Source organism: Pecten maximus, chromosome 14, assembly GCF_902652985.1.
Source record: "Pecten maximus chromosome 14, xPecMax1.1, whole genome shotgun sequence".
Classification (NCBI taxonomy): Eukaryota; Metazoa; Mollusca; class Bivalvia; order Pectinida; family Pectinidae; genus Pecten; species Pecten maximus.
In genome coordinates, this window is record NC_047028.1 from 37,415,858 (window position 1) to 37,434,922 (window position 19,065).

At 37.7% G+C, this 19,065-nt stretch overlaps 2 protein-coding genes across 2 annotated transcripts in view; one reads left to right on the plus strand and one right to left on the minus strand.

The window, feature by feature from the left end:
- Nucleotides 1-3,937: 3,937 nt before the first annotated feature.
- Nucleotides 3,938-19,065, plus strand: part of LOC117341934 (ras-related C3 botulinum toxin substrate 1-like) — a 32,487-nt gene continuing 17,359 nt past the window's right edge. Inside the window, exon 1 of the mRNA XM_033903809.1 lies at nucleotides 3,938-4,066. The gene's annotated coding sequence lies outside the window, so the exon portion shown is untranslated. The remainder of the gene's footprint in view (nucleotides 4,067-19,065) is intronic.
- Nucleotides 9,707-13,003, minus strand: LOC117341905 (uncharacterized PPE family protein PPE24-like). Its single transcript, XM_033903764.1, is given in 4 exon segments — nucleotides 9,707-11,338; nucleotides 11,340-11,435; nucleotides 11,544-11,703; nucleotides 12,988-13,003. Coding segments are annotated over 4 exon segments (1,263 nt in total). The 3' UTR covers nucleotides 9,707-10,347.

Here is a 19,065-nt window from a genome sequence, read left to right on the forward strand (position 1 = left end):
CGGGAAAACAACGACAGCAAACATCAGCCGGGAAAATGACAACGACGCAGAAGTCGATGTAGATGTTACGGAGGAAGAACCACACAGATTACTTGATTTATGTCAGCCCGGTAGCATACTCGCTGTATACACAGACGACCCTAATGAAGACTTTTATTTATTCAGAGCTGAAAGTCCGCCCGAAAAGCTGAAAAGGAAGACAAAAGACAGTTGGGGGGCGACATTTGAAAAAGGACATGAAATCATACAGGGAGTTTATTTTGAGGCCACGAATGTCGATTTTCGCTACCGTCTTTTAAATGACAGACATGCCGTGGTGCCATCATGTTCTGTGAGACACATTTTGAGGAATGCGAGTATGACCAATAAAACTCTTGTCATCAGTAAAACCGACAACGAGGAAATATTGGCATCAATGTCTGAAGTTTTTCGAAATTAATGAAATTTGAAAGTCGCGAATTTGACATTACATAAACTGAATATAATGTATATTTGATTATTTGTGTGATTGAAGTATGTTTAAATTATATTTAGAATAAGGAAAATTGTTTGATGAAGAGTCACTTCATATTAAGACACCGCGTCAAGAAAGCGACGTCACAAAAACGGCGTAAATATGTTACGCATATGGTCACCAACATCGCGCGTTACGTCCGTACTATACATTGGACAACTTGATTGTGTAAATTCTAATTATCACAAAAATAAACAAAAACTGTAACGCACAGATCAGGTGGCCGACACGTTACAGCGTTACACATCTTAAAGGGACATTCCTTCGTTTGAATAAAGTTTATGTCGTCAATATTTAACTCAATGGAAAATATGTATTTTTTCCAAGCAGTAAAAGTTATAATCTTTACATAAATAAGGCAGTTTTACTATCAATTAAGATAAACTAATGTTCTTCGAGTATTATGTCTTGAAAATTATTAATTCGACCCGAAGTATCACTAATTACCCCCAAAGACATACGGTACTTGTATACGATACGTCTTTTTCTTGTACATTTCGGTGTTAATTTAATTACATGTAGACACAAACACTCATATAATCATTGTTCGGACATAGATTTCATCAATAGAAATTGAGCACGTTTCTGATATCCGAACGAAGGAATGCCCCTGTAAAGAAAGAATTGAAATCTTGAGTTAACAGCGAAAAGTTATTGTCATTATGACATCTGTTATAATTTTCTGGTATTTTTGACGTATTTATTACAAGTTTATAATTTTGAAATCGTCTAAAGTAGTAAACGTCATATCTGGATACAGAAGCTGATTCTATATTTAGAAACTTGACACATTCTATTTTTAGAATTGGCATGTTCTATATTTATACATACTGACATATTCTATATAAAGGTACTATAAAGAAGTTAAGTAAAAGAGGTAAACAGTATTTGGGTCGGTCAGTATGTAGGCTTTCATATGTAATAAACAATATTTAGATTTTTATGCGTAATTAACATATCGATGACTTGTATTTGACATTTTCAAAATGGCCAGTTCGTAGTGTAGTCTATGTACAATTGTACTATGAAATTGTAATCAATTCAACTTGTCGTTTCCGAGTGGTTAAGGTGTCCCGACACTTTATCACTAGCCCTCCACCTCTGGCTCGCGAGTTCGAAACCAACGTGGGACAGTTGCCAGGTACTGACTGTAGGCCGGTGTTTTTTCTCCGGGTACTCCGACATTCTTCCACCTCTAAACCTGGCACATCCTTAAATGACTCTGGCTGTAAATAGGACGTTAAACAAAATAAACTAAACCTTTTCGGCTACACTACACACACATAAATGAATGAATGAATGAATGAATGAATGAATGAATGAATGAATAAATTAATTAATAATTAAATAAACAAAAAAGTTGGAAGCGTTCTTGATATATAATTCTATAATATGAGATTTCAGGGAGAGATATTTGACTAGTATCATGGGTTACGTCCCCTTAACGCTTATCGAGCGGTGCTATCGTCCTATAAGTTTAATATGCATTTAACAGATATCAAATTCCTTCATTCCATGAATGTCATAATATCAAATTAGCTACTTTGTACTACCATTTAAATACCTTGATCTTAATTACGTACCTACAGCTATTCATCAGTATATCATCGATTAAACCATGTTTACTCTTATGTCAAAAATAGAATTGCAAAAGATGCAAATTATTTCATATGTAAACACAAGGTATTCCGATACATATAGTTACTACACTTAGCTTTATTCATTTAAATGCATCAGAACTCATATTTTACTTACGTACATACCCTGAGGTATAGTGTGGCTTCATGAAAGTTATGTGCATTCTCAATAGAATTGTAATAAAAAGTCACCTTATATGTCATATGCCGATAAAGATCACATTTCCTCGAGACATACATTGAATATTTTCTTTTTAAATATTTTCCTGGTCATCGATTCTCTGCTTAATTTTAGGCTAAAGATGAATATCAGTGGGTGTCAGCCTCCCCCAGATGTGTTCAAATCCCAGCTCAAATAGCTTTTGTTTAGATAAACCAGCCGATATTACTTTTGGCGTACTTTCTCTTTTTCCTATACATAATGTAATGTGCCTACGTTAAGATAGAATTACCAGATTTCAATGATTTAAACAAATATTGTAACATTCTAAACAATTGTGTATTTGCTAGAGGTTCAAAATGGCGTCCAGGTTGGGTGTATATATATATACCACTACGTCTCAAGCATTTTTTCTACCTCGACAGCTTTATGAGTACCTCATACTTCACACGCGTCGAAAATACCTGCGTATGTATAAAAAAATATGTGACATGTTTATGATATTTTAACTCCTATCATTGCATTTAGAGCGAAGAGCAAAGAGATTTATTTTCGTCCCTGTTCAATTATATGTTTATACATAATATATAGGTTTATTACTGAATCGAAAGGGTTGTCAAAAACAATAATTGGCACAGTTCGATCACGATTCTTTCAGTACGTAACTTAAAATTTCAAAACATTACAGAATTTAAATGCAGTTCCTGTACTGAGATTTACCATTAATTCTAATTAATAAATGGTTTCTACATTTCTTACCGAAGATTTTTAAAGGAAATTTCATTAGTTTAGTAACTTTGATCAACCGGGGTTTTCTCCAATAAATGTTCAGATTACATGTTCATCAATCCTGCCTCCATTTCGGAAAACAGCAAATGTATATTTTTTTCTGAAGTAACTGTCAGTTTCAATTTAACCTAATAAGCATTTAAATTATTCCAGAGACTTTGCAAACCCTCTAGTACTAATTCGAAAAACAGAACAAGAAATAAATTCACTTCTTCGAAACCGTTACAAGTAGAAAAGGGTAAAAGTAATAAAATGTCCCCCTGCATCAATCTAAGCTGACCTGAGAATTATTTTGAACATTTCTCGTTTACCAAAACGCGAGTTTTTACTGAAGAATAACCGCTAAAAAAATCCGGGACACCTATTTTAGACAGTAATAGCATTGTACAAAAGATTGATTCTATAGATGAATTACAAAATCAAAGGCTTCACGGATATCTACGAAACAATAGTTACGATTTTTTTTCTTAGATAACTTTTTGACATTATGTAAGTTGCATCGGTTACATTTACATCTTGTTTTTCAATAGGTACAAGTATATATGACATAATTATTCTATTACACGTCTCTGGTTATAATAGATAAATAAAAACATAATAACTAAATAAGAAAAATAAATAAATTGTAAATATAACGTAATAAACCATCTATGTGATATTCAAAGATTTCAGTAGACATTACTCATAGTCGGTGTGGCACATCATCATGCCGATTTATATCCTAGCATTTTATCTGAGCACATCAGCAGCCGCAACACCGGAAGTTACTTTGGGATCCGCAGAAGCCGGCAGAGCAAATAGATCAATTTGATTGGTCGCTAAAAATAGTTAGCATTGATGAAATAAAATGGCAGCTGGGAGGTTTGGCTTCTGACACAGTGGATTCCGTATGAAAATCTACCATGTGCTCTACTGTGATGCTTTAATATGAATCTGAAACTGTCCAATAGCCATTGTTTTTATCAGGTAAGTGAAAATTGGTTTTGTGTGTGGTTGCTTAAAAGTGTAACCATCCCGAAGGCCCCAACAGAAAGGCGATGGTATGGTGAGACTTGGCTGACTCGTGAAGTGCGAGTCATCATTTCGGAATGGTGTTCAGATTCTACAGATTTGACATTAGTTTCAAGTGTAAATATCATACATTAATTTGACTTAATTTATGACTTATTTCTCTATATTTTTTACAAAATATGGCGTATCCGTTTATGTCCCGGCCCTTCGTTTCGAGTCGGCTCTCCACACAAAGAAACATTTGTTAGGCCAAACCGGACTGTCTTCGTGTAAAAGACCGGTGTCACATATCATGGACAAGTTTACTACCATTTAATGTCGACATGAGCTTGTGTTTACAATATTATATTATTTGTATTGTGATTAGGATGTTTAAATCCACAAACGTCACACGAGACAATACGTGCCTTTGACACATGTGTACACACAAGTGTTGTGTACGAGGTAACACCGTAAGCGTGACTCATGTGGTATTTCTTCACCTTGACCATCGTCTCGGTTTCTCTCACGTTGATTAATGAACCTGAAACTCGACCCCTGGTCTGGTGCTGATTGCGTGTACTTTATCGGTATGATTGCTGTCCAAACCATGATGCATGCTATACTAGTAAATAATCCCCGAGTACTGTGTGACGACTTCACCATATCAACTCGAGTGTTAATTACAACAGACAGCAAGCATATATCAAACAAATCACATCGAGCAGTACCTACAAATAACAAACATTTCAGATAACAAATAATCAATGTCACATCCATGTTTCTCCAAGAGGCCTGTAGGTTATATTCCAATTGCAGAATTATAAATTATGGACTTTTCTTGATTTATTTTTTACTAATTTCTATAGTGTTAATTACAACAGACAGCAAGCGTATATCAAACAAATCACATCCAAGCAGTACAAATAACAAACATTTCAGATAACAAATAATCAGTGTCACATCCATGTTTTTCTCCAATAAGCGTGCAGGTTGAATTCCAATTGCAGAATTATAAATTATGAACTTTTCTGACTAATTTCTAACTGCTATTTGCCCAGATGGTAGCTTATGTACTGGAGGGTTTTAATTGCGGGAGGTAACCAATGTACCAATGGTATAGAGAAAACCCATAGAGTTGGGTGCTGGGTATACGTAGCTAGGTGACCCCATACCTTTAAAATCAATGCAGTCGCATAGGACAGGTGAAAGTTGTATTCGTCTGCACCGCCAACTGACAGCCCTATGTAAATTGAAAATTGTCTAAAATACCAAAATGCATTGCGCATGCTTAAGTAGAATTTAATTCACAGTTATCAATTGATGCTTATAGCTCTATACTTGGAGTTTACATTAAAATAATAATTAGAGCTATATGCATGTACAACCATGATCAGTACATGTACATGTTGACTTGTATACCTATTGATGTTCACAAAATGTTAGAAAGATAAAAACAGTTGTTAATTTTCTTTTCTTTCTGATACCCGTACCTCTATCACAGTAAAACAACAATATAATCATTCACAACATATAAACTGATAAATCTAAAAGAATACTACAAATCTGGGTAAGTTAAAAAGGCGCTATTCTGATAAAGGACTTTGGAAGCAGATAAATTATGGCGCATATCCATGCACCTTCTCACCTCCCTCTTCAATTTCCCTCTTCTGTCCATCACACCTCACTTCCCTCTTCAATATCCCTCATCTGTCTATCACACCTCACTTCCCTCTTCAGTTTCCCTCATCTGACCATCACACCTTGTCATCTTCCTTGTCTCTCCCTCAAACCCTCTGTCTTCCATCTTTTCTTTCTCTCTTCTGTCCCTTACGTGCACGGTATTAATATAAATCTCCCTCCATCATTCTCAGTAATAATCACATTTGTCCCCATCCTACTTTCAATGCCACTTTTCAGTCTCTTCTGGTCCCTTTAGTGTTGACCCCTTCCTACTGTCAAACAGTCCCACATTAGCACTTCCTACATACATATAGATATTATCAGCCCCTACATTAGCACTTCCTACACATTAGCAGTCCGTCTGTCATCAGCTATATTAGCACTTCCTACATTAGCAGTCCGTCTGTCATCAGCTATATTAGCACTTCCTACATTAGCAGTCCGTCTGTCATCAACTACATTAGCACTTCCTACATTAGCAGTCTGCATGTCATCAACTACATTAGCACTTCCTACATTAGCTATATTAGCACTTCCTACATTAGCAGTCCGTATGTCATCAACTACATTAGCACTTCCTACATTAGCAGTCTGCATGTCATCAACTACATTAGCACTTCCTACATTAGCACAGCATGCCCCATTAATTTTTCTTATCAGGGGTAAAGTGTACCCCTCTACAGAAAATTTCAGGGGTACAGGCTGAACTCAACGGGTACAGGCAAAAATGCATAAATAAATAGTTGAAATGTTCCGTAAGCGCCATGTCTGCTTAAAGCTATTTAGTTTCGTTTGATTGATGATGATGACTTCGGTTGAAAAAAATCGTTTAAAGATCGATGTTTTGATGTAGCCATGTTAACTTTAGCGTAAACGGGAATGATGTCACGCTGTACGATCGTAACAGATGATTGCGACCTAGATGAGATGCAGCGTAACATTATTTAGGTTAGGAAATAACCGAGATATGTGGGTCGCCATATATATATCAGCCAATCGAAATGCAGGATTCGCCGGAACCGGAAGCAATTGTGGCTGATAAAACATTGCGAGAATGAACGAAAACAATTCATAATGTGTTGTACTGTATCTTATCGTACTTTCTTCTGTCGACTGTTTATAATTTTAGTTTTTATACCCGATATTACGTGCGTGCAGTGTACCCCTGTTATCAAAACTTTGTACGTGCATACTAATATTGATGCATGAATCACGTACAGTTGTACGTGATGGGGCATGCTGTTAGCAGTCCGCATGTCATCAACTACATTATATTAGCAGTCCCTATATATGTTATCTGCCAATAGCAGTCACTGTAATCAGCCGCTACATTAGCAGCCCCTTCATATATATATATGTTAGCAGACTTTTATCAGCAGTCCCCTCATACATTGTATGTGCATTAGCAGTTCCTTGTTAATAACCCCTCCATGTCATTTGTCAGTAGCCCCTATATGTTATCAGATCCTAAACCTCTTGTGTTGGAAAACCCATTCATGAGCAGCCCCTACATTTAATATAGCAGCCCCTTTTCATGTGCCGCCCCTACATATAATATTGGCCCTATTCATGAGCTGCCCCTACATTTGATAGCAGCCCGTACATTTAATATCGGCCCCATATCATGAGCAGCCCCTACATTTAATATCGGCCCCCTTTCATGAGCAGCCCCTACATTTAATATTGGCCCCCTTTCACGAGCAGCCCCTACATTTAATATCGGCCCCCTTTCACGAGCAGCCCCTACATTTAATATCGGCCCCCTTTCACGAGCGGCCCCTACATTTAATATCGGCCCCCTTTCACGAGCAGCCCCTACATTTAATATCGGCCCCCTTTCACGAGCAGCCCCTACATTTAATATCGGCCCCCTTTCACGAGCAGCCCCTACATTTAATATCGGCCCCCTTTCACGAGCAGCCCCTACATTTAAGATAGCAGCCCCTTTTTCATGTTTTCTCACTACATTTAATATCGGCCCCCCTTTCATGAGCAGCCCCTACATTTAAGATAGCGGTCCCCTTTCACAAGCAGCCCCTACATTTATATCTTGCCCATTTCGCGAGCAGCCCCTACATTTAATATAGCAGCCCCTTTTCATATGCCGCCCCTACATTTAATATTGGCCCTATTCATGAGCTGCCCCTACATTTGATAGCAGCCCCATTTCATGAGTAAGCAGCCCCTACATTTAATATCGGCCCCCTTTCATGAGCAGCCCCTACATTTAATATCGGCCCCATTCATGAGCTACCCCTACATTTAATATCGGCCCCCTTTCATGAGCAGCCCCTACATTTAATATCGGCCCCATTCATGAGCAGCCCCTACATTTAATATCGGCCCCCTTTCATGAGAGCCCCTACATTTAATATCAGCCCCATTTCATGATCAGCCCCTATATTTAATAGCAGCCCCTTGTCATTAGTCCTATCAACATTTCATTACGTATACCATATTGTATACCATGTTATCAGAACACTGATAGGCTTTACTCAAGCCCAGTCGTCACACGTTAATGAAGACCCATTGTATTTTTTCTGGCATCTTATTGATTTTTTCAGGTTATTGATACATTTATATCCTCTTCATGAATTGACAGATCGGGGCTTTTATCACGTTTAAATACTAGGCTTCAGCACATCATTCCTCGACTGTGAAAAATATCGGTCGTACATATGTTCACTATCATATTACCTCGGTACGTTGTTTCCACCTGCAGAGAATCTTTAATATTATATTCATGTTATATTCACGATTAGTTTTATTTTGAATGAGAACAAATTCAGGTATTTTATTTGAATTTCTAAAAATATTTTCTTTCATGTCAGTATAAACTTTTGAAGCTAATTTTGTAAATTTTTACTTGTTGTAATTTTACAATTTATACAATATTTAATGCACAATTCATTCTAGATTACTGCATGCTGATACAATAGCTGTCTTACTCTATAAATGTAGGATTTATTAAAACACTAATTTCAAAAGCTGCATCAGGGCTTTTTGGTTCCCATTTCTAACTAACATCATCTTATAATTAGGCCAAATTCCCAAAATTTGGAGTTTACTCTTTTCCAATTTCACCAATTTTCTTCCCAAAATGAGACAAAAATGTCCCTTCCCAAACCAGTGAGAAAAAGCCCTGTGCATATGTTGAAGATCAATTTGTGTTTTTGTATACACTATAACCGTTTGTGCTAGCTATAAACTTATGCGTACATGCATGTATTATCATGTACATGTTGAAGTAATGAATGCATGTTCTCGATATATCTGTTGTCCTCCCTTGGGTGTCCATTGTCATTAGTAGATATGCAATGTATTTACTACATGTGCTGGTGGTGTTACTTGTACTTTTAGCGTTGAATATTTCGTTCATATAAAACCTGTTTACCCCACATTAGTGTGAGCTGATAAAGCCAGACTACTTAATTCATGATCACAACATTGCTGGATTTAGTTACAGATGGAGTTACTTCCCTTGCTATACATGTAATCTATGTTACACAATATATATATGTTAAGAATAAAATGTCTGATGGCTTATAGCCAATGGATTAAGTCTGGGAGTAAGTGTAATATATATATGTCCTTACCCAAAGTATATATGCGCAAGACCTTTTATCAATAAAGACAATATACTAAATATTTAATGTAGATATATATATGTATGAATGACAAAAAATCTTCATTTTGATAAAAAAAAAGAAAGTAAAATGTATAGCTTCTTCTTTTATAGATTCCTCATCTTTGAATGAGTTATTTTATTTTTACATTTTAAGGAGACATGAGTTAAAATGTGAAAAATATCAATCCTGAAGGGGTTAAAATGTGAAAAATATCAATCCTGAAGGGGTTAAAATGTGAAAAAATATCAATCCTGAAGGGGTTAAAATGTAAAAAAAAAATCAATCCGGAAAGGGTTAAAATGTAAAAAAAAAATCAATCCGGAAAGGGTTAAAATGTAAAAAAAAATATCAATCCTGAAGGGGTTCAAATCTGAAAAAATGTCTGACATGAAACTCCCATTGTATTATCTAGATCTGATGTCATTGCTGTACATGTCATTGCTGTACATGTCATTGCTGTACATGTCATTGCTGTAGTACATGTCATTGCTGTAGTACATGTCATTGCTGTAGTACATGTCATTGCTGTAGTACATGTCATTGCTGTACATGTAATGATGACGTACCATATTATAATGTTATCTGGAAACGCTACTTTTATAATGATTGGGGAACAAGAAATTGATATGCCTGTATCTGATTTCAGAAGTTGAGTGATGGTAAATACGTGATGGTAACTGCCAACCATGTACCAATGGTTGTACACGTATGGACTAGATAATTGGAACAATCTCTAAAGGTCAAATATCAGAAATTTAACAAATATTGTGATTGGTAGTCATTGTGTTTTGTATTGGCGTTGTATCCAGTTTCACACCGTAGAGGCCGATGGCTTGTGTTGATATGTGAAAGGTTGGCATATAGGGCTATCTGTAACATCAGGAGTGTCTACTGCAATATAACCATACAATAAAACATCTATCTCCTGGGCCCTCAGCCACTGTATCATCTAATGAACACAGTAACACTGGGGACAGTAACACCGGGGACAGTAACACCGGGGACAGTAACACTGGGGACAGTAATGCCGGGGACAGTAACACTGGGGATAGTAACACTGGGGACAGTAACACCGGGGACAGTAACACTGGGGACAGTAACGCCGGGGACAGTAACACCGGGGACAGTAACACCGGGGACAGTAACACCGGGGACAGTAACACTGGGGATAGTAACACTGGGGACAGTAACACTGGGGACAGTAACACCGGGGACACTGGGGATAGTAACACCGGGGACAGTAACACCGGGGACAGTAACACTGGGGACAGTAACACCGGGGACAGTTACACCGGGGACAGTAACACTGGGGACAGTAACACCAGGGACAGTAACACCGGGGACACTGGGGACAGTAACACTGGGGACAGTAACACCGGGGACACTGGGGATAGTAACACCGGGGACAGTAACACCGGGGACAGTAACACCGGGGACAGTAACACCGGGGACACTGGGGATAGTAACACTGGGGACAGTAACACCGGGGACAGTTACACCGGGGACAGTAACACTGGGGACAGTAACACCAGGGACAGTAACACCGGGGACACTGGGGACAGTAACACTGGGGACAGTAACACTGGGGACAGTAACACCGGGGACACTGGGGATAGTAACACCGGGGACAGTAACACCGGGGACACTGGGGATAGTAACACTGGGGACAGTAACACCGGGGACAGTTACACCGGGGACAGTAACACTGGGGACAGTAACACCAGGGACAGTAACACCAGGGACAGTAACACCGGGGACAGTTACACCGGGGACAGTAACACTGGGGACAGTAACACCAGGGACAGTAACACCGGGGACACTGGGGACAGTAACACTGGGGACAGTAACACCGGGGACAGTAACACCGGGGACACTGGGGATAGTAACACTGGGGACAGTAACACCGGGGACAGTAACACCGGGGACAGTAACACCGGGGGACAGTAACACCGGGGACAGTAACACTGGGGACAGTAACACTAGGAACAGTAACACTGGGGACACTGTGGATAGTAACACCGGGGACAGTAACACTGGGGACAGTAACACTGGGGACAGTAACACTGGGGGACAGTAACACTGGGGGACAGTAACACTGGGGACAGTAACACTGGGGACAGTAACACTGGGGACAGTAACACTGGGGGACAGTAACACCGGGGACAGTAACACTGGGGACAGTAACACCGGGGACAGTAACACTGGGGACAGTAACACCGGGGACAGTAACACCGGGGGACAGTAACACCGGGGACAGTAACACTGGGGACAGTAACACTAGGAACAGTAACACTGGGGACACTGTGGATAGTAACACCGGGGACAGTAACACTGGGGACAGTAACACTGGGGACAGTAACACCGGGGACAGAAACACTGGGGACAACAACTCTACAAAATTCTATCCTAAAAAATAATTATTTTGCCAAATGTCAAGGTCAATTAGCTGTGAAATGTGTAAGGTTACACTTCATTTCAAAGCTTTTAGTTGTTACTCCTCGATTTGTATCAGAATTATTCCACAATTAAAGTTGGAATTTCACTGATCAGTAGACTGTTTTCTGTGCTATACTATTACACATGGTCAGGTCACTCTAAATCATGATTTAACACAAACATGAAAAGTCCTCGAATTTCAACTCTTGCAAAAGTCTTGGAATTCAGTATACATGTCATGCCTTGAAAATTTTGGAAAGTTCTTGAATTTGTGTTTTTTTGTGCTGAAATGAAAAAGAAATGTTTGCTTTTTCTGAAATATTCCCCCAATAAAGTCTCCAGAATGTTTGAGGAAATTGTAAGTTATCTGATTTTGTTTGTTCAGATTAAATGTGCTAGCACCTAAACAATTTGACAGCATTGTTATGTGTCAGGAAATTATACCAAACTTACTCTACATTACATTAACTATATTCAGTATGTAAACTTTAACCTAGTCATTTTTCCTGAAAAGTCTTGCATAGTGATAACATTCAGGAATAGTCTTGTATAGTGACAGAAAGTCCAGGAAAAGTCTCGTATAGTGACAGAAAGTCCAGGAAAAGTCTCGTATAGTGACAAAGTCCAGGAAAAGTCTCGTATAGTGACAAAGTCCAGGAAAAGTCTCGTATAGTGACAAAGTCCAGGAAAAGTCTCGTATAGTGACAAAGTCCAGGAAAAGTCTCGTATAGTGACAGAAAGTCCAGGAAAAGTCTCGTATAGTGACAAAGTCCAGGAAAAGTCTCGTATAGTGACAAAGTCCAGGAAAAGTCTCGTATAGTGACAAAGTCCAGGAAAAGTCTCGTATAGTGACAAAGTCCAGGAAAAGTCTCGTATAGTGACAAAGTCCAGGAAAAGTCTCGTATAGTGACAAAGTCCAGGAAAAGTCTTGGAATTTGTGGAATCAATATCTGAAAGCATGTAATTAAAAGGTTAAAGGTCATTTAGCTGCAGTATGTTACCTGATTTAGATAAAAGTTGATCATGACTCATTACTTTAGTCTGATTAATTCATTCAGAAAACCTTTGAATACAAAGTTTTTTGTTTGTTTGTTTTTAAGTTAACAAAGAAGGCTATTCCCCCAGCAGTCTATCCAGTAGTTTTCTTACAAGTGGCCAGGGGCATGGCAACTCTGATTGGATTCGATAATGATCAGCCAGGGGAGCAATGTCATCTCATCTGGTGTATATAAGTGTAACTTCCACTCCGACTTCTAAGACAAGTATCACATTTCTCCACACACTGGAATGAACTGTTGATGATACAAAAGTTCTGTATCTGATTCAAAAAAACTCTTTACAAGGAAGACATTAGCGGTATCTGTAATTTCATTTCCTGTGTAAAAGTTTTACTTATCTACCTTAGCTTGCATTGTATCCCATGTACATGTGTCACTTTACATGTCGGAGAATGATATAATCCTGGTCGATGTCACGTTTGTCTGGAATGGTTGAACATGTACATGCATGCATTAACCAAGATCGTTACAAGCAGGGATGGTATATTATGTAATTAGACTTGGCATTATGATACAATTATAATGTAGAAGGCTTTATACTGTCAATTCTCACATGTTCGTCAAACAGGAAAAGGGATAAAGAAAATTTTAATTTAATCCCCTTGTTTAAAATAATCAGATTACTTCATGTATATGAAAAGGATGGATTAGAATGCATATATTTCTTTGTTTTAGAAAATATGAAGAATTTTATCGCATCCAGTAATCTATATTGAAGTGAATAAAAGCATAATGAACCTAAGTCTGTTACAAAATTATTGGAAATGGAAAATTGGGGGAAAACTGGATGCTTACTGTCTTTCTATCAAATGGAATAAAAAGGATGTTAAAGAAATCATTTTGAATTGTTAAATCACATTTCGAACGAAAAACAATTTAAAAGAAAAAAGAAAAATACATGCAATTTACATATACTGGTTAAAACTATTACGTTAATATAATTAAATCTCCGATGGTACTTATGTAGTAAGTTAGTATATTGTCATGTTTACGAGTGTAAAATACAAACTTTATTCCTTTTATAACAGTTGCAAAACAAGTTATATCATCTTATATAAATCACCCTCGTTGGCCCGTATGGAAGCACATGAGGGGTCTTACTGTGGGGGGAAACCGAAGTACCCGGGGAAAACCCACGTGATCCGGCAGATGACCCCGTTTACCTTTTCACCTCGGAATGGGAAATCAAACCTGGGCTGGCTAGGTTAAAGGCTACTGTGTTAATTACTACAGTGCCACACAACCACCCTTTATGAGTGTAATGCTCATTGATAGTTCATATAGCAATGAATGCCAGTGGTACATATAGGGTGCCACGCAACCACCCTTTATGAGTGTAATGCTCATTGATAGTTCATATAGCAATGAATGCCAGTGGTACATATAGGGTGCCACGCAACCACCCTTTATGAGTGTAATGCTCATTGATAGTTCATATAGCAATGAATGCCAGTGGTACATATAGGGTGCCACGCAACCACCCTTTATGAGTGTAATGTTCATTGATAGTTCATATAGTAATGAATGCCAGTGGTACGTATAGGGTGCCACACAACCACCCTTTATGAGTGTAATGTTCATTGATAGTTCATATAGTAATGAATGCCAGTGGTACGTATAGGGTGCCACGCAACCACCCTTTATGAGTGTAATGTTCATTGATAGTTCATATAGTAATGAATGCCAGTGGTACGTATAGGGTGCCACACAACCACCCTTTATGAGTGTAATGTTCATTGATAGTTCATATAGTAATGAATGCCAGTGGTACGTATAGGGTGCCACGCAACCACCCTTTATGAGTGTAATGTTCATTGATAGTTCATATAGTAATGAATGCCAGTGGTACGTATAGGGTGCCACACAACCACCCTTTATGAGTGTAATGTTCATTGATAGTTCATATAGTAATGAATGCCAGTGGTACGTATAGGGTGCCACACAACCACCCTTTATGAGTGTAATGTTCATTGATAGTTCATATAGTAATGAATGCCAGTGGTACGTATAGGGTGCCACACAACCACCCTTTATGAGTGTAATGTTCATTGATAGTTCATATAGCAATGAATGCCAGTGGTAATTTATAAGCTGCTGTTTACCATGTTTGCTAGCTGCTTCTCAAGGCGAGTTTAGATAAATTGTTGAAAAACATTTGTGCATGTACATTTGCATACCAAGGTATTTATGCTGTTTTAGGTATATATATATATATATAGCTACAGGTCTAGGACGACATGTATTGTAACTTGTGTTAATGTAGCTATATATTGGCTGGTATTATAGATACGTAAGTAGCAGATGTTTTTTAACATCTCTGACACATGTGTCCCTCTTAAAATTTCATTAGAATTTTGTTTTGATGTGTGATCATTTTTCGTTGTAGATTTAATGACGGTAAATTTAATATCAGCGATAAAATCCTGTAATGTGTTTTCATCAGATAAAACAAATGTTCTACATTAAAATTTGAGGTAAATTTGTCATTCCTAATTCTTGTTAAAGTATTTGAATTTCAAAAATGTGCATTATTTTTTTTTATTATGTAATATACCGGTATGTAATATATTTACCTTAAATTAATTCACTTTGAAGTGAATATTAAGAATGTTAATTAAAAGAATTTTTTTTTTGGGGGGGGGGGGGGGGGGGGGGGGGGGGGGTTGAAACAATGTATGTACATGTTTGCTTTCTTATACTTTAAAAAAAAGTGTATTTTTAGAAATTTTCTGAAAGATTTGATTTTGCGAATTATGGAGTTATGGGACTGTCTGTGATCTATGGAGTACATGGTTATAACACTTGGTGTGTGTGTTTTAGCTCGCTCTGGTTGGTGGTGGATATAATCACCCAGATTACATGGTATTTGTCATGTACTAAGTGTTATGAAACTATCTGTGACCCATGTCTACTGTTACAGAAGCTGGTGAAAAATGGGCTCCTCTTTGATGAGTCGGGATGATGATTCACAGCCGGGATGGGAGATTTTTTTGCCTGCTCTAACACAGCACTTGGTCCTTAGATAAGGCTTGTATTTACACAGTATAGCGTGACCGTGTCAGATTTCAGGGGAAGGGCTTCTACTCCTCACAGCTACTGGGGGGGGGGGGGGGGGGGGGGGGGGGCATCATTTATTTATGGAATGTCAGTCCTACAAGTTTGGGGAGTATGGTATATGTATTTCTGAGATATTTTTTGTTTATATCTAGAACCAAGATCATATGTATATGCTGGAGGGAGGGAGGCTAAAAGTCTCCAACCAAATGCATGATTTCAGATCACAACCTGTTTTCTGCTGTTTTTACTATACTGCCAAATGTTTACACACAGCCGTATAATATATAATACCTAAATTTGCACAAAACTGTTTCGCATCCATCTACATATTACAGAATTTGTGAAGACAACATGGGATCTTTAATTTCATGAGTGTAAACCAATTTCCCATATGAAATGTTCTAAACGAGTTCAATAATTTATCATAAACCAATAGGCATAAGAGATTTATTCTTTTATTTAAAATCTTCATAAAATTTCATATGATTTTAATGAATGTAGATTATATTTTACTGAACTGATATATTTCTAAGAAAATATGCAAAATAATAAAAAAAATTAAACTGAGTTGATATACAAACTGGTGATATTTCACTCTAATTTTGATTATTTCAAAGCAGATAGTCAATCGTTAATGACTGAAATTGATTACCCGGTATTTATTTATGACATCACAAATTTGTGATATGATACAGTTGAACTGGTTGTTGTGGATTGATTCATAAAGTAAGGATGCATCTTAAGTTGCATTTTAAAAGTTATGGTGCTTTGATCATGAGGTGATGATGAACAGGATTATTTCAAAGCTGATGACATGGAAGAGTATGATTAAAATCAATACAACCCCCCCCCACTCCCCCCCCCCCCCCCCCCCCCCCACCTCCTCCCTCTCCCCAAGAAATGAACATCGATCATATGCATGCTTCATTGCTTGTCCAGCTTTGTGACCATGGAACTTTAGTTTGACTTGCTAGCATGCCTTTGATTGTCAATTTTTGAAAAAAAGTGTGCACTATACGCGAATATTTACGGTAGGCTGGATATATATTATAGTTTTGAATGTGGTAGCTTTAATATATCAGGGTTTACCCTTGACTCAAAAATCATGGGCCATTTTGACAAGATTTCAGAAATCGTATGGGCCAAAACATAGAAAATTGAAAAAAAATTGTGAGTTTTGGTGGGCCATTTTGGAAAATATGGGGCAAATGACCCCATGGCCCCCTGCAGAGTTATCCCTGATATATATATATATATATATGTAAACATAAACGACACAACAAGACAATTCCGGTTGAATATCACTAACGTTTTCAAGCCGTGTATCGGCTATCTTCAGGCGATTACTTTTTAATGCTTAGTAACAACATTATGACGTAATACAATCAATAACATAATGGGGAGGTAATAATTACGTTACTGTATTTTAAGGTGTGACGACACCAATTTTTAAGCATTGAGTGCCGGTTTGAAAAGTTTAACAAACATTTCTTCCTTGCATAATCGCTTTGTAGCATTACACTCGGGCATCTTGTGAAATGGATAAACATGGAATAATCCTTTTCCACAAATATCAAGATGTTCACTTAGCGGAATTTTACGTGTTTCGGGCGTACGTATTTGTTGTCTGTGAACGCGGATTCTTCCGACAGAGCATTTCCCGTTTGTCCGATATAATATTCGCGGCAAGTACCACAGACAATACAGTAAATTAAATTCTTGCTTTTACAAGTTAAGTCACTGTTTGGTTTTATTGTTTTTCCGTTCTTTAAGAGTAAACTTTGCCCCTGATGAATATATGCACATGTTCCACATCGTGAATCCCCGCATGCAGACACCATAAATTCCCGTTGTTCTGAAGTATCAAACTTCGCCCTTGTTAGGATTTATATATACATGTGTGTATATATATACTTTTGAGATGAGTATTAAGGCCCTTACCCCTGAATATCATTATGATAAAGTGCAGTTGAACTAGTTGTAGCTAATATAAATGAATGCTGTATTGTTTTGAACTCATACACCAAAGATAAAGTTGTTCTTATTATCCTCTCTTGCTAAGCAAACCGATGAGTTGAAAGAACCTCATCAGGGCTAATGAATCTGTGTGTTTTTAATTAGAACTGTGGACTGTTCAGCAGGCCTCTACTCCCCAGGTGATTGTGTGGGTGTCCCTGAGCCACAATACTCCATCATAAACTGTAGCGGGAGGTCACTTACCACAGACATAACTTCTAATTTACTCTACCATTACAGGTCAGAGGTCAAGGTCATTATTGGGGAATGTGCGTGTGTCTTTGCTAGCAAAGCAAATTACTGCGTTACATTTCTGTCAAAAGCAATGATAGGACTGTATCTCAAACAACTCTATATAATGTAATGGAACTGCAAGCAGCAGGTCAGAGGTCGCACAAACTATAGAGGATTCTTATGAATAATTCATGAGATAATGACATGTAAATGAAGACAGTACGAGAGACACCATCATTATATACTGGGGTTCAGTGTTGATTGGAATAATCCTGTGGCCAGACATATCGGAGTAATTTAACGGGGGAAAATAAACCAATTCTGTACACTGAAATAATGTCAATATTGTTGATGGATATAGTGTATCGCATGGTTTTAATTAACTTAATATTCTGTTCTACTTCTTTTTTTTTTTTTTTTTAGTATTTCTTGTTCTTCATTTAAGGTCAACAATTTTGTAAGTTTTGTAAGTAAGTTGAAAAGTTCTCATATTGAGATATATTTTTCGAAATATCCCCTCTAGTTGATTTCGTTTGTCATAATGTAAGGAAGTGCTGACATTTTCGTTCTTGGAAGCATTGTATCAGATTTAAAATGTAGCTTTGATCAACTCTCAGGAACACTTGATATTGAAGGCCTCACACTATTTAAATAGCTAGAGTTATATATATGACCCTTTGGACAATAAAAGGGAGCTCGAGGGAGGGGGCCATGCATGTGGTGGACGAGTGCTTAAGGTGCACAATCCTGACACTTAATCACTTGCCCTCCACCTCTAGGTTACGAGTTCGAAACCCATGTGGGGCAGTTGCCAGGTACTGACCATAGGCCGGTGGTTTTTCTCTGGGTACTCCGGCTTTCC